The sequence below is a fragment of the Suillus paluster genome (assembly GCF_016628075.1).
Source record: "Suillus paluster strain FC165 chromosome Unknown EDB91scaffold_100, whole genome shotgun sequence".
In the NCBI taxonomy this organism is placed as follows: domain Eukaryota; kingdom Fungi; phylum Basidiomycota; class Agaricomycetes; order Boletales; family Suillaceae; genus Suillus; species Suillus paluster.
In genome coordinates this window covers 94,004-121,471 of record NW_024537660.1, presented here as the reverse complement: position 1 = coordinate 121,471, position 27,468 = coordinate 94,004, and the positions used below count along the sequence as shown (strand labels likewise).

The following is a 27,468-nucleotide window of genomic DNA, read 5'->3' as shown; positions in this document are numbered from 1 at the left end:
ACTATGCCAGGGGAGAAATGACGGGCAAGCTGACTTGTGATCCCTACCAATTGTTGTGGAATGCTGTATTCAACACTGTCACACCTGAAAAAGCTCATGGTTGGTTTGTGCACAGTGGGTACTCATCTTGATTATTTTGTACAGCTACAACAATTATTACTTAACATCTACTGTACAGTGTATCAGAAAATGAATGGCCAGTAATGTTACTTGACATCTAATGTACAGTTAGTGTTAGACACTTGTATTGATACTGATTGATATGATACTCCTTCAAATTTCGACACTCTGCTCTCTTGCTTTGCCTTTCCTTGCCCACCAAATCAGTCAATAAGTAACAGCAAGAAAAGAGTGAACTACTCCAACTGGCATGCCGATAATGTCGACAAAAAAATCATTGGATATGCCAATGATGCCATTTACATATGCAACACCATTGCTAATGAGCATGTTCTCATACTGAGACATATTCAAAAGTAGCATGGTGATATCCATCTCTTGAAGTGCCTCTGTTATGGGTGGATACACAATGAACTCATCATCTTAGAAAATATCAGAGTCGAGAAGAGCCTTGACGTATTGATTCGACATTGACCACCAACATCACTGAGTGGCTGTGTAGCAGTTGTCAGAGGGAGATGGACTGTGAATCGCAGGTAAACTAGGACCAGCTTGTGAGGCAGTTGTGGAAGATACTCGATGCTTTTTTGAGATATGATCAAAAGCAGCTGTCTCGGGAGGTTTCTCATAAGTGGCCTTGCCCAAGAACTGTATTGAAAAATAAGCCACTAACAAAGGTTTCAAGATTGACCTCACTTACGATTTTTTTTGCCCAGAGCGTGAGGTTGTAAATATCTTGTGCTTTGTGGTCACCACTGATGGGGTTGATGTAGCAGAATTTGCCAGGGTGCTTCACACAGTCTAGCTTGTTCTTAAGTTTGTGGAACTCAGCTGTGAAGCTGAGAGTAGTTGCATGCTGATTACTGGTTCCTATGTCTTCACGATGACCTCAAGTGGCCAATGCAGCTTGACACACTGGTCTCTTCTGATTGAAATTAGCAGCATGTTACTTACAAGCTTTGCCATCACTTACCAGGTTGTGTAATTCAAGAATGGTCTCTTGAGTATGAGAATGATCGATCAGCTGCCTGCCTCGTTCTAGTGCTTCATGAAGCTGCTGCTTGTCAGAGAGCTGATGGGGGTCATCATGGGCATGGTTGGTATGAAACTTGTACCCTAGTTCAGCATCTGCTGGGTCCAAGTCCATCTTGGCACAGACACATGAGAAAAAATCAACAAAAGAAATGTTGAGGGGAAGACGAATTTGAATTTGACTGACATGACCTCCAACAACACCAGAATTTAATGGAATGAAGATGGTAATATTGGAAGTGACTGAATGATCAAATACCTCAACTTGATGATCAGATAAAGATAAAACATGTTCACTCACCAACTGGCTGCTGAGCTGGCCTAGCATTGACCTGCATTGGCACAGGATTTGGAGCATGTACAGGAACATGCATGGAATATGGAGGTGGCACAAAATTGTGAATGTGATGAGGTGCTGTGCTCAGCAGCAGGGGCATATTTTCAATACCGTGGATAAAGGGGTGGGTAGGGAGCATGTTGAACCAATAGCTAGCATGAGGGAAGCGATGTTGGAGCATCTCTCGCTGCTCCTCTTTGCTATGAATAGGACTTTGGAGTGACTAGAATCAGACATACTATGATTGTAACAAATCCTACACTCGCTCAATGTGCAGGTCTTATATAGGTTGGCCATTAGGGATCGGGGAACAGTATCAGTTGGATCATTCTGACATCATTGAAGTCAAACATTCAAGAAGATGAGAAAGCTGTCGTGCTAATGACCCGGTTGCTAGCCCTGAGTGGAGCATGTTGAAACCAGCGAGTACTAATGAGTAACAGAGATAATGTTAAACATACCATGATGAGTTGGTGATAAATAGTCATACCAACAGTGAGCTCAGAAGGGTGTCAGATTCAGCATCAAATGAGCAGTATCATAACTGTATCATAGAAATTGCACAGTCCAGTACCATTCTGGGGTATTTCGCCCAATCAAGTATTGTAATAGGCAGGATCCTTTTGTTTGTTCAGCTCCACAAGTAAACAAAAGCAGTGAATGAACAAAAATGGATTCTGGTCTATCGATATGAAAGTAGCTGTAGTGAGTAAATCACCAATTCATCTGGCTCATGGGTTGTTTGGAATCCTTGTTGAACTTGCACTACTTAGCTGGTGGAATTTATGCCTCAGTGCACCATATCGGACAAGGTCAGTCACATGGGTCGTGTGGACAAGAACCTCACCCCACTTTTGGTTTGTCAGGTTCTTCTGTTTGCGCCCCACCAGCACTTCACCTGAGTTGTTCGTGTTGGGACACTGTGCCAGGTAGTTATATATATATATATCAGAGTCGTTGTCTCATCATTTTCCTTTCAATCAAAATCAGACTCTTGCGCCCACACTGTGCCATGCTTAGGAAACTCACATCCATGCTGTGCCATGCTTGTGCTTGAGCCATGCGCTGCACACCTTTCATTTGAACTGCATTTGGACCTTGAGACCCTTGATGAATTCAATGAATGTGTTGTGGATGTAAGCCAACACATCATGAGTTGAAGGCATGTCCACCAGTATAGCATTTGGCTGCATTGCCACCAAACAATTTTTAAATGCAGGTTTGTCAGCCACTACAAGGCTCTGCACAACAACACTGTTTCAGCATTTTCCCAATCTCATGTATCATCAATATCATCACTCACCTGGTCATCACAGACCACAAATTCAGCAACTGTGTGCAGCACATCCTCCCTCGAATACTCTTTGTTTTGCAACTTCTGGAACATCTGGCCTAGATTTTGTTGGAGATCCTTCCCTTGTTTCTTCCTATTCACTTGCGGCTTTGCTATATCATGTGGTATTGCATGGTGATTTTCCTTCAGGCCCAGTCCTTTGCATTTGCTTTTGTATACCTCATAATGGCTTTGGATGTGTTGCCGACACAAAGAATTACTTCTGACATGGAATGCCTTGTGTTTTCCATGCTTCGTGACTGTTAAGGTTGTGCTCAAGGGAGAAGTTGCTCAAAGGGCTTCGGCTTCAGCTCGTGCACTGCACCCCTTACCCGAGTACATGCCCTTTAATTTCCAGGGGACAGAGGGGAAGTCCAACGGAAGTCCGGGGAGTTCCGGAGGACTTAGGGTCGGTGGAGTTTGGCGGAACTCTGGAAGGTTTATGCAGGGACGGAGTAAGGCTACTATGGAAGTCCAGAGTAGAAACAGAACAGAGGTTAGACTACCCTAAGGTAGAGCCAGAGAAGTAGTCCTAAGGTTTAACCCCTAAGACTCGGAGGTGGACAAGAGATGAGACTCAAGTTTGGAGATTGCAGGAATGAGCAGAACTAAGATGATATTCGAACTGAGGAGTTCCGGAGTATTACAGGGGTTTATATACTGTAGGTATCATGTAGGTAAATCAGTCAGCAAAGGTAAGGGCTATGTACAAAGCATGTGGAAAGTCTATTACTAAGTATAATGGATCAAAGCAGTGAAGTCGGAAATGAAGTAAGAATGGATGGATCAGTAAGCATAGCGGAATAGGACATAACCGGTAACCGGAGCAATAGTTAATCTAAAAGGAATTAGGGGAGAGTGCGGAGATGAAGGTGGAGCGCCGGGTGGAATAGTAAGATGGAGGAACGGACTTCAATGAAGTAGATCCGGAATTCCGGATCCGGAGGTACGGGATATGACAGTGACAAAATCTATATCATCTCTACAGGTGCAATGTAAGTACTTGTCAATATTAGTGTTCAATCTGATATACTGACTTGCATGCATTGCACCAGCACCCCTTCAATGTTTCTACATTTCCATTAGTCTGGAAAAACTTCACTGTACAACGATCCGAGAACACAGTGAGTAAATCAGTTGTACTTTGTTTGTTTGTTTTCAGCACATCGGGTAGGGTAGTGTGGTGCTGTTCCTGCAAGCCATTGCTGTCCTGCTGTTAAGGTTGTACTCAAGGGAAAGACACCTCAAAGGGCTTCGGCTTCAGCTCGTATGCTGTGCCCTTTACCCAAGTACGTGCCCTTAATTTCCGAGGGGCAGAGGGGAAGTCCGATGGAAGTCCAGGGAAGTCCAGAGGTCAGGCGCCGGGGGAGTTCGGCAGAACTCCGGAAGACTATGAGAGAACAGAGTAAGGCTACTATGGACAAATCCAGAGTAGAAGCAGAATAGAGTATAGACTACCCTAAGGTAGAGCTGGAGATTTAGTCCTAAGGTTTAACCCTAAGACTCAGAGGTAGACAAGAGATGAGACTCAAGTCCAGAGAAACAGGAATGAGCAGAACTAAGATGATATTCAAACTGAGGAGTTCTGGAGTATTACAGGAGTTTATATACTGTAGGTATCATGTAAGTAAATCAGTCAGCAAAGTAAGGGCTATGTATGAAGCATGTGGAAAGTCTATTAGTAAGTGTATAATGGATCAAAGCAGTGAAGTTGGAGATGAAGTACAAACAGACGAATCAGTAAGCATAGCGGAAAGGACATAACCAGTAGCCGGAGCAATAGCTATTCTAAAAGGAGATAGGGGTGAGTCCAGAGATGAGAGCAGAGCACCAGGCGAAATAACAGGATGGAGAACCAGGCTTTAGGGGGAGAGATCCAGAATTCTAGATCCAGAGGTACAGGATATGACACCTGCTATCTGGTGATGTTGAGCTGACATCCAATACACAGATGTCAATGATACAAGTCACGATTACCTCTTTGTCTTCAGCATCCTCAACAAGAGGCTCAATTTCTATTACTTCTTCAATAGTGTTTCAACATGCACACTTAGATTTTGCAGGACCTGGAGGTTTCTTTTTCGAAGTACATTTTGGTTCAGCTGTTGAAGCCCGAGTCGAAGGCCAAGCAGGAGATGTCAAAGTGAGACATTGTGAGCGCTAACCGATTGAGGAACTTACAACCAAGTGACATCAGTCACAGAATCTCATAAGTCGTCATTTACTTCCTATGCTACAGTTTATTACTTATCACTATGCTAACTACTTTAAAACTACGAGTTGTCAGACCAAACATCTCAGTCCATTTCCTGAGACTGAGATGTGAGTCAAAGTTCCCACTTTACGTTACAACTAGAACTAACAGATACTTAGATATATTCTTTTATCAGGTACTACTATAGTTATTACTGAGTCCGTTTCCTGAGACTGAGATATATATTCTTTTATCAGCTCACCTTTCTTGCTCCCTCTAAGCCTCTCATAGCTAGATCAGCCTCACTCTCACTGGTTTCTGATTCACTGTTGCTCAATGCAGCTTTCTGTTTGTGATTCTTCCCTTTTGGTGACACTTGCTTCATCTTTGGAGGCCGTGAGTGCTTGGCTTTGGCAGATGTCATTGCAACAACCTTTTCCGTGGGTCATCACACGTGGGTTGACTTCATGGTCAGGTTGAAGAGAAGATCAAGGCAGTGGGGAGATGCAAAGTATTGATTAGCTGGTAGTGTCTTACAGAATTATTAAAATACAACAATGTGTAGAACATGTTCCTCTATGACGAAGTCTAGACCAGTTGCAACCTACTGTAGTGTGGTCCGGCAACTGAAGGCAACCGGTTTTTGAGAGTTCGGTCCAGTCTTGTGGAACTACAATTAAAATTAGGTCCGGTCCAGGTCCGGTTGTGCCAAAAATGGCCAAAAAAAAAAAACGGACTGGACCGGACTTTAAAACACTAACCTTGGATACATTCTATTTTTATCTTTCTTACTTTTTGATCTTGTTGTGTCAGAACCTTTCCATGAATAATAATAGTAAACTATTCCTAATACTCAAGCTGGTACCAGGCAGTGAATTAAGAAAAACAATTGAAAAAAGGCCACTCATTTTTGAAAAGAAGTGAAAACCACCGAAAAGTCCAAAAAAGTCTCATTAAGTAAGTCGAGGTTTTACTGATGGCCCAATCATGAGAAGAAAAACATACAGTTACAATATTTCTACGGTCCTGACTCCGCCCATGATAGTTGTGAACAGAAGTCACATCTTTGACTTGTGCGACAATACTGTGATCTGATGCAATCCTCTTGTATTCTCCGCCAGGCTGCCGCGCTAGTAAAAATGCCCCAAACGGCTGTCCAAGGCGAACCATCAATCGCAAGGCGCGTGAGTGAGATTCCGAATCATCCTAGCTCTTGTTCGACAGGAGAACCGCTGGGCGAGTTGTCTAACGGAAAATCAGGCTCTGACCAATCTCCCCAGCTCTCCAGCGTCGTCTACAGGGGCAGGGCAGCTCTGAAAAACCAGGCAGCTCGAGGAGACGACGGTCCCATGGACGGATAAGTAAAAAAGGTCTGTCGATGAGGCCTTGTCCGCGAAAGTGCCTCTTTCGTGTTGATCAGCAGGTTGTGAAGCCCGTCTGCCTTCACTCCTATACGTGAAATGAGCTTCTTGGGGTGGGCTGCTTTTCCGTCTGACTTCCGTGACACGGAATGCGATGCATGGCAGATGCAGTCTGCAGTGCGCGAAGCGAGGGGCGCTCAGTGTCAGTCAAGCTGGTCGTAAAGTTTCGAAGCCAACTCCACAAGCCACAGTGTTTTGCAGCGAAGATACTGCCTATCTGAATTTCATCTTCAGACAAAGATGGGAGGGCGCATGGCGGAGCTGCGTATGACGAAATGTTAGCCGGAAGACAACTGTTGAACGTAGGATGGTTGTCCGACCCAGTCGAGGGCGGTGATGTCGCCTGACTGAGCCACAATCTCCTGCAGGAAGCCGCCCGAGCGCATTTTGCTTATTCTCCCCATAATGAATAGGAAGTCGGACGCCGAAAATGCCAAATAATGAGTATGCAATATCTTCTGGCCTAGTGGTGACGCGCGCAGACGCCCATTGGAGTTTCTCTCGGGCATCTCTCATTCCCGGTTGGAAAGAAACGAGGGTGCGTGCATCTATGCCCGTTGCACCCTCCAATTCGTGCATGATCTCAACAGATTCTTTGTGGTTGAGGGAGTGGTCGTCAAGATATGGAGACCAATCCTGTTGGTAGAATCGAATGGTTTTAGGAGCCAGGAATTCTGGGACGGTCCATCCTCGAGTGTTCCAAGCGCTCTTTGCCAGTGCTCCAGACGTGGATGAAGGCGGAACATCAGAAAGGTAGACAGCCGTGAGCGCTGAATCATGATACCAAGCAAACATAGAGTCAAGTGATGATTGGAGCTCGACGTTGTTCGTCTGGTCTATGCAACACGAATCCATCCACGCCCAGTGATACTTTGCCTCATGGGCAATGTTGCAGAATGACTGCAACTTCACAAGACCGCCAGCTTCCTTTATCTCGTACACGACCTTGTCCTTGATGTCGTGCAGCAAAGGCTCCGTCCCTTCCCACCTATGTGACAGCATGACACAACGGAAGTATGCCGCTACCACTTCTGTGATGCGCTCCATTCGGATGTGTGTATGCTTCATAGTCAATGAAAACAGAAGCTCGTTGTATTCTGCGCTGGTTTTGAAGGTGCTTATCTGTGCTTCTCGGTCACATAAGAGTCCAGTGGCGGTGTTGAGTAGACGGAGTGGCGCGGTACCAAGTTGAACGTCGATGACCTTTCGAATGACATCTTCTCCTTCGGAGGGACTGACATATTGCTCACGGAGAGCTAAGGAAAGAGTTGAGTATCTGAACACATGTGTCATTTTGAGCTTACTTCGTATTTGCATGTCATGAGCACTATCCAATCTGGCGAGCATCATTTGGAAAGCCGTAATAGCTTCATCATAGCGTTGTGCACCGTAAAGCGCTGCATGCTTCACCTGGTATCCAACATGAGACGAAGGTTTGAGTTCGATGACCTATGTATTGCCAAAGTGAGCATTGGCTACCATGAAAGCAGATGTCACCATACCTTTTGCGCATCAAGAAGTGCATCCTCCCATAGCTTCTTCCCTGACCTAGCCTTACTGCGGTTTGCGAATATGGTGTCGCTTGCAAAATTGAGGTTGAATTGCTACAGTGTATGATGTAATAGCATTTTCAGTAATCGCTTGCAGCGAGGGCAGCATCTCCGTTGATAATATAGGGCACGCAGTATTCTTGCATGAAATCTGAGTGAAATGCGGGTGAGGATTGTAGCCGGCATGGCATTACGGACTCCAGACTTACCATTGGACCACTCAAGGCAGCGAGCCTTTGTATTATCGTCACTCATATCCATCATGTGTCGGTACGATTCCACAGCTTCTTCATGTCTACCTGCCTGGCGGAGTGCATCACATCGGTTCTGGTTTGCAGTTTGCCACAATGGCTCGATGTCCAACCCAAACAGCTACAAAAAGCATGTGGTTGGGCATGAAAAGTACATTCGGTTGCATCACATCAACGTACCACCATCAGGTCCTCGTATATGAAATCAATGACTGACCCTGACGAGAAAGCACTGGAATTGATAGCGGCAGTGAAGTGGTCAGCAGCTTCGTCGTGGTGCGAGGCATTCAAGGCATTCATTCCGAGTTGAACGTGTAGATATGCCTAATGTACAAATCAGAAAGATCAGTTTCATTACACAAAGCCTGTGCTTCATTAAGGTACATACTTCGACGACATGATATGCGAGAGCACTGTCATCCAGACAAGCTGCAGCTAGCTGTTGGACAAGCTGCATTGCGTCTTGATGTTGATCTGCACGAAATAGGGCAATGACCTGAAATCCGCAATTAAATAGGGACTATCCGGGGAAATTCAATGTACCTTAACCAAGAGAAGGAAATGAGTGATCTTTGAATTTTCGTTCGTGAAAATAGAGGCGATGTCAAATGCCGTCCTCGCGTCCTGGATATGCCCTTTTCCGCATAGGGCAATGCCCTTGGAGATATAACCTGTCAAGGAGGGCTGGATCGCAACGGACTATGTCACAATGAAAGTTAGTATTTGGCAAGGGAGCAATGATGGTTCAGTCTATCTCACCTTGCTTGCATCATCAAGTGCATGGTCCCAGTCGTTTTTTCGTGCCATAACGAACGAACGATTGGCATATGATATGTAGTTGCTTGCATCGGCGTCGATCTCGTGTGTGAATACCTCTTCAGCGATAGATAAGTCACCTGTGATACATGCTTCGCGGGCAGCTGCATTGACGGAGAGGATCTATGACATGAAGCATGCTCGAATTGCATTATCTGAGTGAAGGATGGGAACATGCCTCTAAGTTTACACCCTTGGGTGTTTTCCACTCTGATATCATGTTATCATAACCTCCACTAAGGATGCGCTTGCCGTCCATGGAGAAAGTGACGCAGTACGTCAGGTATGAGTGCTGGAAGATGGCGATGGTTTGTTGATCTGAGATACGCCAGAGACGAGTATGAGTGTCATTAGATGAGGAAGCGACGTGAGTGCCCGCAGGATGGATGGCAATGGCGCGGACACAATAATTGTGGCCTGTCCAAGGATTACCGACCTGTGCCCAAGTGGATGTATCCCACTGCCGTATAGTGGGATCCTTTTCATCGCCCCCTGAGAGAAGGCGTGTGCCATCGAGTGTCCACGCGACTGATAAGTTGTATTTTGTGTGACCCTTGAAGCTTGTGATGCATTCCCCCGTGCCTGAATTATAAATTTCGATATCCTCGCTTGTTGCAATCGCCAGAAGTTTGCCAGACGGCGAGTACCGAAGACACCACACGAAATCACAGTGGATTGTTTTTCCTTGAATCTGCCATGTTGTCGTGTTCCACAGCTTTGTCGTCTGGTCCCATGAACCAGTGGCTAGCACTGCACCATCGGGAGAAAAGTCCAATGTGATCCAATTGGAGTGGGCTTTGATAGGTTGGGTGAAAGGTTCCCCAGTTTCTCCGTGCCAAGCGATGAACTCTCCGTCCTCATCACCGCTTGCAATCATTTGCCCGTCTCGCGATACCGCCAATCCCCACACCTGATTGCGATGCCCCTCCATCTTCTTCAACATTGCACCTGTCTTCAAGTCCCACAGTCGAAGCGTCTTGTCGTACGAGCTTGTGACCATTCGTCGTCTATCAGGGAAAACTGCTGCACCCCATATGGGACCCGTATGGTCTTTAAAAACTCGAAGGGGTGCGGTGCTTGGAATGAGGTGAGACATTTTGCTAGAGGTTGATGTTGTTGAACACGGTCGAGGTAGACTTGGGCGGAGGCGGCAGGAATACGTTATCATGCATACCTTCTTCAACCGGTATCACACCGGTTTATGTAACACCCTGTGCTTCTGCACATCGGTTCGACGTGTATATCGATTCTCCACAGCTTCCAAATACATCCCCTCGCATTCAATTGTGATCATGCAGTTGGTACTTCTCAAGTTGATAGTGCCATCAGTGTCGCGAAGGCTATCTATCTTGGACGGCGTGCACATGAACCCTTCCTTGTATAGGTTCTATTCCTACACCACTACTCTCACTCAAGGAACTGACGATGTGATCATTCTCCCTCGTCTTATGCGCGGATTTCTGCTTCGTTTTGCAACTGGTCAGAAAATCAGAAAAGATCGTCTATCGATTTACGACGAGCTTCCATCACATGTATTGACAACCCTTGAAGGTCTGCGACCCCACTTTCTGTCTCACGATCGATCAATTACCTTTCGACGGCAAGCAGTCGACACAGTGCAATCTCGCAAACAACCTTGGATCTTGGGGACACTCTGCAGGCACGAAGATTGATTTGCCATGACCTAGGGAAGTGGGGTCGGTTTCCAGGAACGCGCAATGCGTATTTTGTTATTGCTCGAATCTTATGGATCTCCAGACTATTCCGATGGTGTTACCACGAAATTCAAAGGGCTGGAGTCCAGAAGATCAAGATAATCATAAAGTTAGACATACGGGCCGATTGAGACAGGCTATAGTGTCATAATCATGCATAATAAAGGCTGGTAAGGGACGTTATGGTTATGTATGGTTGATGCTTACCCTCGACCACTGCTGCCTTTATGCATGATAGGTCCCTTTATGCATAATGGTGTCGAGATCCTTCGGTAGCTCGTTTTGGTCGTTCTGATCGTTGATCTAACTTCTCGATCTACAAATCTGGCCTCATTGAGATGGAATGTCTCCTGCTCCTTCTCTCTGGGCTTCTGCTCCTTCTGGCTCTTCTGCGGCCAAATTTGTCATCGGTTGGTTCCTGCTGGTTCAAACCATCACGTGCTGCTTCGACTTGCCCAGATTTTCCTAAGTCCGTCGGCCATAACTTCGACATGCAGAAGTTTTAATTAGCTTTATTCACAACATCGAGTCCGTTGTATGGTTTCAGAATGATGATCAAGATTGTCATTCGTTCAGATTGTCTCAATAGACACAAGATTTTGTAATGATAAGTAAATGCTACTAGGCGAGTTGTAGGCAAGATTATTGGGCTTGAGGTTCAAGCTAAACGCGTAAACAAGCATCAACAATGCGGTCGATATGACTAGCAGACTGGAGCTCGTACTTACCTCCCACTACTCGCCCAGTCGTAGTCGTTACTTGAATCATCAGTCATGCATGTTAATCGGCGTTCAATTCGTGATCACTGAATATAGTACTACTTGGTCTGCTGCTCGTACCAGAGATAACGAAGAAGAGACGTAAAATGGTGAAGGCGAGGTGTCAAGCGAATGCGGGTTGTGGGGGAAGATCAGAGGGCATCAATGGTGTGGATCACAATGCTGCATGAAATGAATAGTAGGTCTCCAACATACGTCTGATTTGAAGGAATCCCGGAGTGTCTGTATAGATGTATATCGTCAAGCGACAAACGAGAACTGCATTGAAAAAAAACACATCCAGCTACAATATTTCCAGGGTCCTGACTCTGGCCATCATGTTGTGGACAGAGGCGATGTCTTTCACCTGTGCAATAATATCGTGATCCGAAGCGATCCTCTTGTATTCTCCGCCTCGCTGCTGCGCTAGAAAAAATGCACCGAACGGCTGCCCAAGGCGAACCATCAATCGCAAGGCTCGCGAGTGAGATTCTGAATCCTCTAGCTCTTCTTCTATAGGAGACCCATCGGGAGAGTCGTCTAACTGAGACCCAGGCTCAGACCAATCCCCCAAGCTTTCCGCATCTGAGTCCGCCTGTTCTGCAAAGTCATACTCATCGAGGGTTCGGCGGTCCCAGGGACGGACAAGGAAGAATGCGTGTCTAGCGGGCCTTGCCCGCGAAAACTGAGTCAGTGTCTCTTCAGTAGTGATCAGCAGGTCGCGAAGCCCGTCTGCCTTGACTCCATATGTGAAATGAGTCTCGTGGGCTGGACCATACCTCCGTCTGACTTCTGTAAGACGGAATGCAATGCAAGGTAGATGCAGTCTGCAGTTCGCAAAGCGAGGAGCGCTCATATTGTCAAGCTGGTCATAAAAATTGGACGCCAACTCCATAGCTACGGTATTTCGCAGCGAAGAGACTGCTGCCTGAATCTCGTCGTCGGACAAAGAGGGTTGGTTGAATGGTGGAGCTGTGTATGAGGAAATATCTGCCGGAAGACAGCTGTTGAATGTGGATGGTTGTCCGACCCAATCGAGGGCAGTAATGTCGCCGGACCGAGCCACAATCTCCTGCAGGAGCCGCCCGAGCGCATTTTGCTTATTCTCGCCATAATGGATGGGAAGTCGAACGCCGAAGATACCGAACAATGAGTACGCAATGTCTTCCGGCCTAGTGGTGACACGCTTAGATGCCCATTGGAGTTTCTCCCGGGCATCTCCGATCGTCTCCGGTTTGAAGTCTGCGAGAGCCCGAGCAGCTATGCCCGTCGCATCCTGCAACTCATTCATGATTTCGGAAGACTTCTTGTGATTGAGGGACTCGTCGTTGAGATATAGAGTCCAGTCCTGTTGGTAGAAGAGAATGGTTTGGGGAGCCAAGAATTCCGGGACGGTCCATCCTCGGGTGTTCCAGGCGCTATTCGCCAATGCGCCAGGCTGGGACGAAGGTGGAACATCTGACAGGTAGACAATGGTGAGCGCTGAATCATGATACCAGGCGAACATCGAGTCGAGTGATGTCTGGAGCTCGACATTGTTCGTCTGGTCGATGCAGCACGAATCAACCCACGCCCACTGGTAATTCGTCTTACTACGAACAATATCGCAGAATGACTTCAACTTCACGAGACCGCCAGCCGCCTGCAACTCGTAGATGTCCTTGTCCTTGACGTCGTGCAGCAACGGCTCCTTCCCTTCCCACCGATGCGACAGCATGACACAACTAAAGTATGTCGCAACTGCCTCTTCGATGCGTTCCGCTCGGAGATCCGCTCGCTTCATAATTGACAGGAGAAGTTCATTGTACTCTGTGCTCTTTTTGAAGGCGCTTATTTGCGCTTCTCGGTCACATAAGAGTCCGGTGGCGGTGTTGAGTAGACGGAGCGGCGCGGTACCAAGTTGAATGTCGATGACCTTTCGAATAACACCTTCTCCTTCGGAGGGACTGACATATTGCTTGCGCAGAGCTAAGGAAATAGTTGAGTGTCTGAACACACGTGTCACTTGAGCTTACTTCGTATTTCCGTGTCATGAGCGCTATCCAATTTGGCGAGCATCATTTGGAAGGCCGCGATAGCTTCATCATAGCATTGTGCGCCGTAAAGCGCTGCATGCTTCACCTGGTATCCTACATGAGATGAAGGTTTGAGTTCAATGACCTATGTATTGCCAAAGTGAGCATTGGCTACCATGAAAGCAGATGTCACCATGCCTTTTGCGCATCAAAAAGTGCATCCTCCCATAGCATCTTCTCTGACCTAGCCTTACTGCGGTTTGCGAATATGGTGTCGTTTGCAAAATTGAGGTCAATTGCCACAGTGTACAATTCAATAGCCTTGTCGTAATCGTTTGCAGCGAAAGCAGCATCTCCGTTGGCAATATAGGGCACACTATATTCTTGCGTGAAATCTGAGTTAAATGTGGGTGAGGATTGTAGTTGGCGTGGCATTACGGACTCCAGACTTACCATTGGACCAGTCAAGGCAGCGAGCCTTTGTATTTTCGTCACTTATATCCATCATGTGTCGGTACGATTCCACAGCTTCTTCATGTCTACCTGCCTGGCGGAGTGCATCACATCGGTTCTGGTTTGCAGTTTGCCACAGTGACTTGAGGTCCAACCCAAACAGCTACAAAAAGCACGTGGTTGGGCATAAAAAGCACATTCAGTTACATCACATCAACGTACCACCACCAGGTCCTCGTATACGGAATCAATGACCAACCCTGACAAAGCACCGGAGTTGATAGCGGCAGTGAAGTGGTCAGCAGCTTCGTCGTGGCGCGAGCCATTCAAGGCATCGACACCGAGTTGAACACGTAGATATGCCTGATGTGTGAATCAGAGAAATCAGGTTCAATGCACGAAACCTGCGCTTGATCGAGGTACTCACTTCTACGACCCGATACACGGGAGCATTGTGATTCCGACAAGCGGCAGCCAACTGTTGGACGAGCTGCATAGCCTCCTGATGTTGATCTGCATGAAATAGTGCGATGACCTGAAATCCGCAATGAAATAAGGAGTATGCGAGGAAACATTTACGTGCCTTAACCAAGAGAAGGAAATGAATCATCGATGAATCTTCGTTCGTGAAAATAGAGGCGATGTCAAATGCCGTCCTCGCGTCCTGGATCTGCGCTTTTCCGCACAGGGCAATGCCCTTGGAGATATAACCTTCGAAGGAGGGCTGAATGGCAACAGACTATGTCACAATGAAAGTTAATGTTTAGTAAGGGAGCGATGATGGTTCAGTCTATCTCACCTTACTTGCATCATCAAGCGCGTAGTCCCAGTTGTGTTTTCGCGCCATGATGAATGAACGATTGGCATACGAGGTGTAGTTGTCTGTATCGGCGTTGATCTCTCGTGTGAATACTCCTTCAGCGGTAGATATGTCCCCCGCGATGCATGCATCACGGGCGGTTGCGTTGATAGAGAGAATCTGTGACATGAAGCATGCTCAAATTGCATCATCAGAGTCAGGGACGAAAACTCGCCCTTGATACGCCCTTAGGTGTTTCCCACTCTGAGACCATGGTATCATAACCTCCGCTAAGGATCTGCTTGCCGTCCATAGAGAAAGTGACGCAGTTCATCAGGGATGAGTGGTGAAAGATGGCGATGGTTTGCTGATCTGATAGCCGCCAGAGACGGACATAGTTGTCATCAGATGCGGAAGCGACGTGGGTGCCCGCATGATGAATGGCAATGGTGCGGACACAGTGGGTGTGACCCGTCCAGGGATTACCGACCTGCTTCCAAGTGGACGTATCCCACTCCCGTATGGTTGGATCCCTTTCATTGCCCCCTGAGAGAAGGCGTGTTCCATCGGGGGTCCACGCGAGTGACAAGTTGTGTCCTGTGTGAGCCTTGAAGTTTGCGACGCGTTCCCTGCCGGTGCTTGAATTGTAAATTTCGATATCGCTGGTTGTTGCGATGGCAAGATGTTTGCCAGATGGCGAATATCGAACGCAGTTGACCGGACCACTACACTGGATTGGATTTCCTTGTAGCTTCCATGTTGTCGTGCTCCATAGCTTCATCGTTTGGTCAAATGAAGTGGTGGCTAGCACTGTACCATCGGGAGAAAATTCCAGCGATAAGAGATGTCTGTAGTGGGCATTGATAGCTTGGGTGAGAGGCTCCCCAGTTTCTCCGTGCCAGGCGATGAGCTCTCCGCTCCCAGCGCCGCTTGCTATGAATCGCCCATCTCGTGATACCGCCAATCCCCGCACCTCACTGCGATGCCCTTCCATCTTCTTCAACACTGCACCTGTCTTCAAGTCCCACAGACGAACCGTGTTGTCGCCCGAGGCGGTGCACATTCGTTGTTTATCAGGGAAAATTACTGCCTCCCATATGGGGCCCGTATGATCTTTAAAAACTCGAAGGGGTGTGGTGCTTGGAATGAGCTGAGCCATTTTACTAGAGGTGGATGTTATTGAACAAGGCCGAGGTGGACTTGCGTAGAGGGATTCTGGGAGTCTTTCTGGTGCAGAGGTGCGTGTGCCGTACGTTTGATGCCGCTTCACTGTATTAATCTGCCTCGTGTTCCATAGGCGCCCAGGGCATGAGGGTTTGCCTCCGTTATGGCTGCAGTAAGAATACTCCCCGTTATCATTCGTGTCTTCCTGGACGACACCGGTATAACGTTCTGCGCCTCTGGAGATTGGTCCGACGTCCATCTCCACACCTTCCAAAATGCATCCCCTCACACTCAATTGTGATGGTACAATCGGTACTTACTTTCTCGACTCTCGAATTTCATCATCTTGCATGGGTTATTGTCCTACACCGTTGCCCTCTGAATCACTCACTGAGACGTAGATGTGATCATTCTCCCCCGTCATATAGTACGCGGACTTCTGTTTCGTGTTGCACCAGAGAAGAACAGTACCATCTCGCAAAAAGATCTCGGGCACACTGGCAGGCACAAGAATTCACCATGATGGTAGGGAAGTGGGGCTGGCTCTCGGAAGTTCCGGAACGCGCAATATCTATCTTTTTACTGCTCGAATCTTATGGACCTCCAGACAGATCCCATTCCCACGGTGTTAAGTACCAGAAGTACTTAATGTTTTGCATCTTGGGGCACGTAGTCTGGGTCAACGCTAGAATATTGAGGACAGTAATGAGACACGATTTCTCTCACTACACCGTTATCGAGTAGTTGGATATGCGACCTGACATTGCTTCTAAGATGCGTCTCACGGAGGCATCATATTCCCGCACAATGCGTAGGCGGTCTGCGTGTATGTATATGGTGTCTTCAGAGGGGATTGGCTCTGGGTTGGAAGGGACGAATGAACAATGAGTACTGAAACCCGTAGTTAAAGGAAGGGCTTATGGAGAACGACAGTCTCTCGTACGTTGGAAGAGTATCGTAAACTCACCACACATCCTAACAACCCCCTACCCCCTTCGCATAAGCCAACACATTCAAAGCAAGCGGCGACAATTCTCCCCTTACATTTCTCCTCGAACGGCTGCATTCTCTCCAATCAATCGCCTATTATGTCAAGCAACATCTCGGATAGACAAAGCAATATGCAGGTAACACGCACGGAACACCGCTCAAGGGCCCACTTACACTTCACTTTCTCAAATCCAGCTCACCAGTAGGTTCGAGCGGAAAACCAGCTTTTAGCACAGCCCAGGGCTCGTTCATCGGTCTTTGACCACCTGTCCATTCTGAAAGAAGATAAACGCGAACATGCCTCGGTCAGGAATCAATGCCAGATGAGAAGACAGCTCACGTACCAATGTGGAGCTGCATATGAGAGTGGATTACGATCTTCAGGTGCTCTTGCGGAGTACGAGAGCCGTTACCCATGGCGCTGTAGATGAAACCAGTTGAACATCCACTGCACCTAAAATGACGTTAACATTTTGTTCCGCGGCACGAACATGTTACGAGGCCATGATGGGACGTGTGAAAACAACAGAACCAGGGGAACTGGATTGTAAAATTGCAGATTGTAGGGCACCTTGAAGGCGATCACGACATGACTCGTGCATGACCATAACTGAGTTAAAGCACGATAAAACAAGGTCGCGAGATACAATATACATTGAGGACCAGGTAAAATGATACGGTTGTGACTCGGCACTATAACAAAACATACCTGTGTGGTGTGGGAAGAGTTATACGTAGGTGACCCAGGAGGATCTAAAATGCAATATGAACTTGTCAATGAGACACCCCCACAATACTGGCATTACTACGCACCTGCAAAAGGGCTATCTTTTGTTTCGATCTGTCACTCGTATAGCACAGTTTTCGCTTTCGTTGATAGTCCACTCAGCGACTTGCGCCGCGAAGTTTGGGTCACAAAAGCGTTGAATATTAATGGATATCTGGACGATATATTGGGTATATTTGTTCGCTGCTCATTCATTTTAATGTCTAGCGATTCCAATTTCCAAATGCCACATCAGAAGGAGGACGCGAACGAAGAACTGGACACTCACCTCGACTTCACTGTAAACCTTTTCTGCCCTCACGTGTCGAAATATGTTAGTAGAAATCAGGACGTCAACACATTGTGAGTCGAGGCATTAGAAATTAGAATTCGTTGCACGCGAGCGAAGTTGTTTGGTAAAAACCTTGAATCCAAACAAACAGACTCACTGCTTACATAATACAAAGACTCGGTTCTGCGATGGTCAGTACTAGGCGTACAATTAGAATTGGGATATCATGACTTACAGCTTCGTTCGAAACCGTCCTGCCCGTATGTCCAAGTCCGTCGGTTTGACCACTTGTGGTGGGATATCGCCCCCAGCTTCGGATTTCTTGCTGAACATAGTACCGTAACCTCGGGCATTGGTTCCGCAATCCTGCTGCACCAACTGGCGTCAGGCCTGGCCCACTACAGAGCGTAGCGTCAGAAGAGATATACCGCAGTTTCCTGTATCATATATGACAGCAAATTTCGATATCTCATCTCATCCACACGCAGGGTCGAATCTCGATATTGCATGCATGAGAGAAGGACATCATGAAGTTGTCGATCGAGTGATATGGAGGTCGTGCATTAGAGAAACTAGCCAAGGTCAAGGTCAGGGTTCCCATCATCGATACGTGCATGCGCGCGGAAGAAGGGTGAGAATAGACCATCGTAGGAGCATTTCGGGTCCGGGGTCTCCAAAGAATCCTCCGACGTCAGCTGTAAGCAAACGGGTATCATCAGACATAAGCGTTGAGTTCAAATGAACGGGTTGGATGAAAGACGTGACGTATATCCAGCAAAAAGCATCCTCAACTCCATTAGTAAGGGCCATCTTGATACCAACTGTCATATGCTCCCATGTACCGAGGTTGTCGCCCGTCCACATTGCGCCAAAACGCAGGGAGCCTGCGTGGAAGGTACGAGTGAGGACAAATGAGCGCCGAGGGGGATCAGCGCAGGGCTTCTGCTGCTTGGAATGTGTGGTTCACCTGTACGAGTATTAGTATCTAGACCCACACCTGGTGACTACGTACAAAAGGCACTCAGTTGATGCTATGCTCCCATCCACCATAATGGACGTTATCTTTTGGCAGTGATTTTCGGTCCGTTCAATACAGGCGGCTAAAAGAAAGCGATATCGAGGATACCAGACTCAGATATCCAGTGTGTCTCCACGCCTTTCTTGGGTGTGAATGCAAGGTCAAATTCTGTTCTAGTAGCGGCTCCACAGCGGGCGATGCCCTTGGAGATACGGCGGCCTGTCAAGGGGGGCTGACCGTCGACAGACTAGTCACGATGACAGTTAGCGTTGTTGTAAGGGGGCCATGGGCAGTCTATCTCACCTCTAGTTGCATCACCAGTCGAGTAGAGTTTTCGTGCCATAATAAATGAGTGATTGTGGTAAGCACTGTAGCTGTTGTCATCCGCGTCGTCAGCGGTCCAAAAGTCCATGTTCGCTCGGAGGAGGATCAATAGATTTATACGCTGCTAACGGATCAACAATTTCTTCGGTCAGTAAGGCTCCGATTCGAAGGAGGATCAACATACTCACTCGCTGCCAACGGATGAGCCATGTCTTCGGTCAGAAAGGCTCGAGCTCGATAGAGGAACAACTTCACAAACTGTGAATGGATCGGTAATGTCTTTGATCAACAAAACCCGAACTTGAAGGAGATAACTCACTCACATCCTGTTGATAGATCCGCAAAGTCTCCGATCAGCAAGGCTCGACCTCATGGAGGGTTAAAACACCCACTCGCTGCCAACAGATCCCAGCGAGACTCGAGCTGAGGGAGGATCGACATATGTGCGCGTCCTCTGCGGCAGAAACTTGAACATCATTGGGAGCAGATTTTCAAAGTCATATGCTTGAAGGCGAGGGCCTGCGAGGGCTGCGGGCAGGAATATCCCGGAGAAGCTTGACAGCCGTATTTCTTAGTCCTGAAGTCAGTTGGAAACTGCGGGTATGGACATCTACAAAGAGTGGGGGATGTGTCGTGCAGTGTGGAGACGTCAGGAGGAGGTCAGATAAGGATTGTACGGTCTGGAACTGGGTATACGGTATTGATACAACGATACGGCATGGTCATAATACAGCTACATCAACAAATAAGTGCTCGGCAGCAGCGGACCTTCTCAATCATCGATGTCCCATTTCGGAATTGGCAACCTTGGTTTCCTCCAACCCTTGGTTGGTTCAGGAACCTCGACAACGGAAGGAAGAGCCTTGACAATAACTGATTGCCTCAGTTTGCAATCATAAGGACTCGAGTCATTGAAGGTGGGATCTCGTGGCCCTGGGGAGGCAAACGGCGGAGAGGGTGTTTCTGGCTTGACAGTCGAGCGCTGAGTCGTTTTTCGCTTGCCCGATCGCAGGGAGTTCTTCAAAGCATCGACAAAAAATGAAAGGGATAGAGGTGATGAAGCTGTTGAAGACCCCGATGCGTCAAAGAATTTGCCAGCGGGACTCTGACTGTATAGCCATAAGTACGAGTTCCAGAAACCATGCAAAAATGATGCGCACATTTGGACTGAACTGCCCTTCTCGGATACTCGTTCGCTGCTTAAGAAATAGCAGATGCTTCACCTTCAAGCGCAATCGATTGAGGGGGCTAGGGGTTGATCGAAGGATTTTTTCTTGAGTGAGGGTGTTCGCGTTATCCTCTGAGAGTGTGGTACTGGTAGGTAGCATCCGATTCGATGCAAAGGTCTGCAAAAGACGAGAGGCCAAGGGGAATATTGAGACCCGCGTGTGGAGGTATGGTAGATTGAGGCTAGACGACTTGTCAGTAAAGAAGACAGATGGAAGAGGAATATGACGGCTCACCATTGATTTGCAGACAGATTAGTAGCGGGGAGGATCATCTGCAAGTTAGTTCCTCGTATTTATACTAGGCATGTCACGAGCGACCACAGGTGTGTAGCTGAACTAGCCACAGGAAACCACTGAACACAATAATCGTACCCTCTGCAAAACCAGCAGCATCCCTGTCGACATGGTTTGTTCCCATCAAAGCAAAATCTAGCAGCTTGAGTGCTTAGCTCAAGCATTGAAGCGAAGTAACACAAATGTGCATAACGCGTAAACAAACAACAACAATTATATCGGGCATCCGCAATATTAATACTGTCTTGTGTCTATTTTGTCTACGCCTCTTAAGCTTGGGTACGTCTGTCTCTTTATGCTTTCCTTCGATTCCGACTCGCCGTTATTCATAGATGGTCCCACAACGACCGAAATGTTCATAAACACATTCGTCGCCCACCATCCCTAGGCCTGACCTAATTCGCGTCGCACGCATCACTCCGGCTTCCCGTACCCTGAAACTATGCTCTGTTTGTCGCGTCTTAGATAAATATACAACAATGACACCATCTACACCCACTCCCACAATCACGAAACGCCAACATGCTCTGCTCGAACTTCTTACCTCAGACCAGTGTCTATGCATGTGATCTGGCACTCATCAGGATTTTGTATATAAGGTTGGCATCTGGTAAGTCCCTTCCTTCCCTCCATTCGCTCTCCTCCTGCAGTTGGCTTTATCTTCTCCCCGATTCCGTGAAAGCAAAGCCTTCGACGCGTTCCTCGCGCTCCGCATCGGTCTAGTCGACCTCACACCAGAACTCAAGCATGAATAGCACACACACATCCCCCCATCTCTTCTACCCCTCAAAAGCACCTCTGCCGCTCTGCTCAAGATCTTCAGCGCGCCGCACACTCTGTAACCGCTACATTTACACCTTCTACACCTCCCAATCACGCGCAAGCGACGCCCGCCGAAGGTGCTGTTACAGGCTAGCCAGAATTATGTCGCGCTGCGGGGGCACCGACGATCAACCAATAGGTTCAACACTTACCGAATTGAATGAGTACAAGCCTCCCAATATGTCGGCCTACTACTTCCCTACTGACATGTATTGTGCAGTAAGACGTGCATTCGAGCCGAAAGCAAAGGATACAAGCAGCGTGACTCGCAGACCTCCCAGGATCAGCCTCTTACCTGCCGTACCTAATGTCTCAGAAGACGAAAGAGGCGCGAAGAGGATGTATGTATGAAAGCTGAGGAGGAATGACGGAAGGCAGAGAGACAATCGCAATAGCATTAATCCTTGTGGGCTGATCACACCCCATCTGCGTATTCTGATGGGCTCAGATCGGGGCGTTCAGTCCTTGATGATACTCTCTTCGACACTTTCATCGTGGTCCGCAACCGTGTTTCTTACATCGCTTCGAAGATCTGCGGATACTAGACCTCGTACTTTGTAATACCGGGTACTCTTCTTTCTGTCTTGGTGATGATCAATCTAATGCTTGGCAGGCCCCTATTTTCTCCTCTCCTTTGCTCCTCCACGATGGATATCAAGCCCAAAGCCTTCGATGATAGCGTGTCCGTGGATTCGTATGATGTTATTTCTACATCCGCATCAGCAAATTCCGAGCCTTCCTTCCCAGAATCCAAGCAGGAATGTTGTGCCACAGTTCTATCTCGCATCCGTGAAATCGTCTCATTCGATTTCACCCCTTCCTCTGTCACTCCCATCGTCAACTCCTGCGCTGCTGCACTCCCAGCAGCAGAGTTCTCCGACCTCCTGCAACAACCCGATATCGAGGATCACACGGCGCTCTATTGGGCCATTATAAAGCATCGGCCAGAAGTACTTTGGGCATTTATTAAATACATTCTCAAGTTCTCGCGTGTATGCCTTTCTGATATGCGTCTTGCATGCGCGATAGTGAGCGATCAAATAATGTTCGCCCGGCTAAATTTGGGACGCACCATCAATCGTAAGTGCATGCCCCTAGAGAGCTTTAGTAAATTCACTGTGCGCTTTCAGCCAAGGTTGGGTCTGTGAGATGTTTTTTGGGCTGTCCGCCCGATAAGATACACGTGTATGGAGGGAATGGAGTTGGCAACAACAAATTCGTTGTTTCTTTCCGCTTCAGGATGTTCCAGACTCGCCTGCGCATTGCACAGGAATTGGCCGTGGAATTTGTTGCCGCGGGTACGTGGTCCATGTCTTTGACCTGGTCCTCACACTGATACGGAGGTGGTATTCCATGCAGGACGTATATGGGTGTTGTGCTTTTATGTGGGGCCGGAGGGGATGTGGCGCGTTGAGTATGGTCTTTCTAAACATAGCCTTCCGGTGTATCCAGCCGCTGTGTTCGTGATAAAGGCTCACAGAGGACCGCCTGATTGTGTGACCCCGGCCCCTCTAAGGCTAGAAATGACATCGCCGTGCACGCTTGTACCCAACGGGTAGGTTTATCCGCTTCGTTCGAAGCCAAGACTTACTGATGGTTTTATCATTCGTATGGGACCATCATGTTCTCCCTTGTTGGCCGATACGCAGAACTCGAAGATATACGGGCATTGGCATTGGCAAGTCTACCAGCAGTGTTTGGCGCCGGTTGTGTGATTGGCCGATGGATGAGTAAGTCTTCTCCCTCAAGATTCCTTCGGCGTGACTCTTCCCCTTGCCAAACTGACCGTGTTTCGGTAGCGAAACCATATATGTAGATTGCCATGGCACCCTGCATGCAAAGCTGAAGATGACGATAAAACCTTTAGAATAGTGCTGTCGTGTCAGGTCAGTCGGCATATCTCTTGGATACAAATAACCACTTAGTTTCTACGCAATATAGCTAACTGTGGTATGTTGTCGTCATGGGGTGAGAACAATGGTCCACTGGACCAGCACAAAAATATGTATTGGACGAGTCTCTGACAAGCAGAAAAGAAGGGACGCCACGCAAGCAAAAGAAAGCATTCAAGCTCATCTCTCATCATGGATTCTTGTAGTTTCAATGCAATGCGTTAATTGCCTGTCCTTTCTCTTTTGCAATCACCAATTCATTTAAGTCCATACCGACCTCGTAGACGCCGGAAATTGAGTCCCGAGCATATCAACTATAAGAAATAAGGTCTCCAATGTACGTCTGTTTTGAAGGGAATTGCGTATCCTCAAGGCACAAATGAAAGACTGCTTCGGTCTTGAGAAAAAAACATACAGCTACAATATTTCTAGGATCCTGACACCTGTCACGCTGTGAATAGAAGTCACATCTTTGACTTGTGCAGTGATATTGTGATCCGATGCAATCCTCTTGTATTCTCCACCAGGCTGCCGCGCTAGTAAAAACGCGCTGAACGGCTGTCCAAGGTGAACCATCAACCGCAATACTGGTGAGTGATGTTCCAGATCACCCAGCTCTTGTTCTACAGGAGAACCGCCAGGTGAGTCGTCTAACGGAGACGAGGGCTGGGACCAATCCCGCAAGCTTTCCGTGTCGTCTGAAGGGGCAGGAAGCTCTCCGAAGTGAGGCTGCTCCATGAGACGTCGATCCCACGGACGAACAAGTAAGAATGCCTGTCGAGTGGGTCTTGCTCGCGAGAACTGAACCAGCGTCTCTGTCGTGGTGATCAGCAGTGTGTGCAGTCCGTCTGTCTTGACTCCATATGTGAAACGAGTCTCTTGGGCTGGGCCTTTTGTATGTTTGATTTCCGTGACATGGAATGCAATGCAAGGTAGGTGCAGTCTGCGGTCGGCGAAACGAGGAGCCCTTATATTGTCGAGCTGGTTATAAAGTATCAAAGCAAACTCCACAGCCACAGTATGTTGCAGCGACGAGACCGCTGTCTGAATTTCATCTTCAGAAAAAGATGGGAGGGTGGATGGCGGAGCTGCGTATGACGAAATGTCGGCTGGGATACAACTATTGAACGTGGATGGTTGTCCGACCCAGTCGAGGGCAGTAATATCGCCGGACTGAGCCACAATCTCCTCCAGGAGCCGCCCGAGTGCATTTTTTTTATTCTCGCCATAATTGATAGGAAGCCGGACGCCGAAAATGCCAAACAATGAGTATGCAATATCTTCTGGCCTGGTGGTAACGCGCACAGACGCCCATTGGAGTATCTCTCGGGCGTCTCTCATCCCCGGTTGGAAGGCAACGAGGGCGCGTGCTTCTATTCCCGTCGCATCCTCTAATTCATGCATGATCTCAATGGATTCTTTGTGGTTTGGGGCTTTGTTGTCGAGATATGGTGTCCAATCCTGTTGGTAGAATCGAATGACTTTAGGAGCTAGTAATTCGGGGACGGTCCATCCTCGGGTGTTCCAAGCGCTCTTTGCCAGTGCGCCAGACGTGGACGAAGGCGGAACATCAGACAGGTAGACAACCGTGAGCTCTGAATGGTGATACCAGGTAAACATGGAATCCAGTGATGTTTGGACTTCGACATTGTTCGTCTGGTCGATGCAACACGAATCCATCCATGCCCAGTGATACTCCGCCTTACGAGCAATTGCGCAGAATGGCTGCAACTTTGCGAGACCACCATCTGGCTTCAACTCGTATATGACCTTGTCCTTGATGTCATGCAACAAAGGCTCTGTCCCTTCCCACCTATGCGATAGCATGGCGCACCGGAAGTACATCGCCACCGCTTCTGTGATGTGCTCAGTTCCGAGGCCAGGGTGCTTCATACTCGATAACAGAAGCTCCTTGTACTCTGTTCTTGTTTCGAAGGCGCTAATCTGCGCCTCTCGATCACATAAGAGTCCCGTGGCGGTGTTGAGTAGACGCAGCGGGGCAGCGTTAAGTTGAACGTCGATGACCTTTCGAATAGCAATTGCTGCTTCGGATATATTGACATACTGTCCGCGCAGCTCTGCGGAAAGAGTTGAGCATTGTGACACACAGGTTACTTAGAGCTTACTTCGTATTTGTGTGTCAGTAGCATTCTCCAATTTAGAGATCATCATTTGCAAGGCCTCGATGGCTTCATCGTAGCGCTGTGCGCCATGAAGCGCAGCATTCTTCACCTCGTATCCAATGTGACCCGAAGGGTTGAGTTCAATGGCCTATGCATCACCGAAGTGAACATTGGGTACGAGATAGTATATGTCATCGCACCTTTTGCGCATCGAGAAGCGCATCGTCCCATAGCCTTTTTTCCAACTTCGCTTTACTGCGATTTGCAAAAATAGCGTCATTTGCAGAATTGAAGTCGATTACCACAGAGTATAGTTCGATAGCCCTGTCATAGTCACTTGCAGCGAGCGCTGCATCTCCATTGACAAGACAGAGCGCTCTGCATTCTTGGGTGAAAGCTGAGTGAAATACCGGTCAGGATTCTAGCCTGTATGACACTACCAGAGACTTACCAGTGGACCAGTCAAAGCAGCTGGCCTTCGTAGGTTCGTCACTCGTATCCATCATGTATCGATGTGATTCGAGGGCTTCTCGGAGTCTCCCTGCACGGAGGAGGGCATCACATCGTTTCTGGTTTGCAATTTGCCACAACGGCTCGAGGTCCAACCCGAACAGCTACAAAAAGCACGCAGTTAGGCATGAAAAGCATAGTCAGTCACATCACATCAACGTACCACCACCAGGTCCTCATATATGAAATCAATGACTGACCCTGACGAGAAAGCGCTGGAGTCAATAGCAGCAGCGAAGTGGTCAGCAGCTTCGTCGTGGCGTGAGCCATTCAAAGCATGGATACCGAGTTGAACACGTAGATAGGCCTGATGTACGAATCAGAGAAATCAGTTTCAATGCACGAAACCTGTGCTTGATTAAGGTACTCACTTCTACAACACAATACGCGAGAACATTGTCGTCCGGACAAGCTGCAGCCAGCTGTCGGACAAGCTGCATTGCCTCCTGATGTTGATCTGCACCGAATAATGCAATGACCTGAAATCTATGATTAAATAGGGAGTATGCGAGGAAAATTCAACGTGCCTGAATCAAGAGAAGAAAATGTATAACTTTTGAATCTTCATTCGTGAACATGAACGCGATGCTAAATGTCGTCCTCGCGTCTTGAACCTGCCCTTTTCCGCATAGGGCGATGCCCTTAGAGATATGACCTGCCAAGGAGGGCTGGATGGTAAGGGACTATGTCACAATGAAAGTTAGCTTTTCGTAAGCGATGATGGGTCAGTCTATCTCGCCTTAATTGCGTCATTAAGCGCGTGGTCCCAGTTGTGTTTTCGCGCCAGCACGAATGAGCGATTGGCATACGAGGTGTAATTGTTTGCATCAGCATCGATCTCGTGTGTAAAAAGTGCATCGGCAGTAGACAAGTCCCCCGCAATGCATGCATCGCGGGCGGTTGCATTGACGGAGAGGATCTGTGACATGAATTAGGCTCGAATGGCATTATCCGAGTCAAGGATGGAAACATGCCTCTAAATTTCCGCCCTTGACAGTTGCTTCCCACTCTGAGATCATAGTATCATTACCTCCGCTGAGGATGTGCTTGCCGTCTGTAGAGAAAGTGAGGCAGTACAATGGGGATGAGTGCTGGAAGATTGCTATAGTTTGTCGATTTGAGAGCTGCCAGACACGAACATGGTTGTCATATGATGCGGAAGCGACGTGGGTGCCTGCAGGATGAACGACAATGCCCCAGATATCATGAGTGTGGCCCGTCCAGGGACCACCGACCTGTGTCCAAGTGGA

The 27,468-nt window shown here is 47.9% G+C and overlaps 8 protein-coding genes across 8 annotated transcripts; 1 reads left to right on the top strand and 7 right to left on the bottom strand.

The window, feature by feature from the left end:
• Positions 1-603: 603 nt before the first annotated feature.
• EDB91DRAFT_1254140 (uncharacterized protein) lies at positions 604-1,628 on the bottom strand (the record flags this gene model as incomplete). Its single annotated transcript, XM_041323763.1, has 6 exons — positions 604-768; positions 821-976; positions 1,037-1,045; positions 1,094-1,267; positions 1,340-1,395; positions 1,454-1,628. 6 exons carry the CDS (start codon positions 1,626-1,628, stop codon positions 604-606), a joined length of 735 nt encoding a protein of 244 aa, XP_041171565.1.
• Positions 1,629-2,565: 937 nt separating this feature from the next.
• EDB91DRAFT_1086634 (uncharacterized protein) lies at positions 2,566-3,052 on the bottom strand (the record flags this gene model as incomplete). Its single annotated transcript, XM_041316075.1, has 3 exons — positions 2,566-2,730; positions 2,793-2,916; positions 3,003-3,052. The coding sequence occupies 3 exons, from the start codon at positions 3,050-3,052 to the stop codon at positions 2,566-2,568; spliced, it is 339 nt and encodes a 112-aa protein (XP_041171564.1).
• A 2,772-nt stretch (positions 3,053-5,824) lies between these two features.
• Positions 5,825-6,260, bottom strand: EDB91DRAFT_1165587 (uncharacterized protein; the record flags this gene model as incomplete). The annotated part of the gene is made up of 1 exon (XM_041319964.1): positions 5,825-6,260. A coding segment is annotated over exon 1 (163 nt), but the record flags the coding sequence as incomplete, so codon positions are not given.
• A 390-nt stretch (positions 6,261-6,650) lies between these two features.
• EDB91DRAFT_1228995 (uncharacterized protein) lies at positions 6,651-8,009 on the bottom strand (the record flags this gene model as incomplete). Its single annotated transcript, XM_041321033.1, has 3 exons — positions 7,940-8,009; positions 7,744-7,886; positions 6,651-7,695 (listed from the first exon to the last, which is right to left on the bottom strand). The coding sequence occupies exons 2-3, from the start codon at positions 7,785-7,787 to the stop codon at positions 6,651-6,653; spliced, it is 1,089 nt and encodes a 362-aa protein (XP_041171562.1). The 5' UTR covers positions 7,788-7,886; positions 7,940-8,009.
• A 3,876-nt stretch (positions 8,010-11,885) lies between these two features.
• EDB91DRAFT_1339583 (uncharacterized protein) lies at positions 11,886-13,938 on the bottom strand (the record flags this gene model as incomplete). Its single annotated transcript, XM_041325676.1, has 4 exons — positions 13,741-13,938; positions 13,543-13,687; positions 12,079-13,495; positions 11,886-12,051 (listed from the first exon to the last, which is right to left on the bottom strand). Coding segments are annotated over exons 1-4 (1,764 nt in total), but the record flags the coding sequence as incomplete, so codon positions are not given.
• Positions 13,939-20,120: 6,182 nt separating this feature from the next.
• On the bottom strand, positions 20,121-20,849 carry EDB91DRAFT_1254136 (uncharacterized protein; the record flags this gene model as incomplete). Its single annotated transcript, XM_041323762.1, has 3 exons — positions 20,121-20,453; positions 20,509-20,758; positions 20,812-20,849. The coding sequence occupies 3 exons, from the start codon at positions 20,847-20,849 to the stop codon at positions 20,121-20,123; spliced, it is 621 nt and encodes a 206-aa protein (XP_041171560.1).
• Positions 20,850-22,340: 1,491 nt separating this feature from the next.
• Positions 22,341-23,252, top strand: EDB91DRAFT_1254135 (uncharacterized protein; the record flags this gene model as incomplete). Its single annotated transcript, XM_041323761.1, has 3 exons — positions 22,341-22,773; positions 22,824-22,991; positions 23,053-23,252. 3 exons carry the CDS (start codon positions 22,341-22,343, stop codon positions 23,250-23,252), a joined length of 801 nt encoding a protein of 266 aa, XP_041171559.1.
• A 571-nt stretch (positions 23,253-23,823) lies between these two features.
• Positions 23,824-27,146, bottom strand: EDB91DRAFT_1350447 (uncharacterized protein; the record flags this gene model as incomplete). Its single annotated transcript, XM_041326064.1, has 7 exons — positions 23,824-25,663; positions 25,712-25,856; positions 25,909-26,105; positions 26,160-26,322; positions 26,382-26,525; positions 26,590-26,704; positions 27,028-27,146. 7 exons carry the CDS (start codon positions 27,144-27,146, stop codon positions 24,003-24,005), a joined length of 2,544 nt encoding a protein of 847 aa, XP_041171558.1. The 3' UTR covers positions 23,824-24,002.
• Between the last annotated feature and the right edge of the window lie 322 nt (positions 27,147-27,468).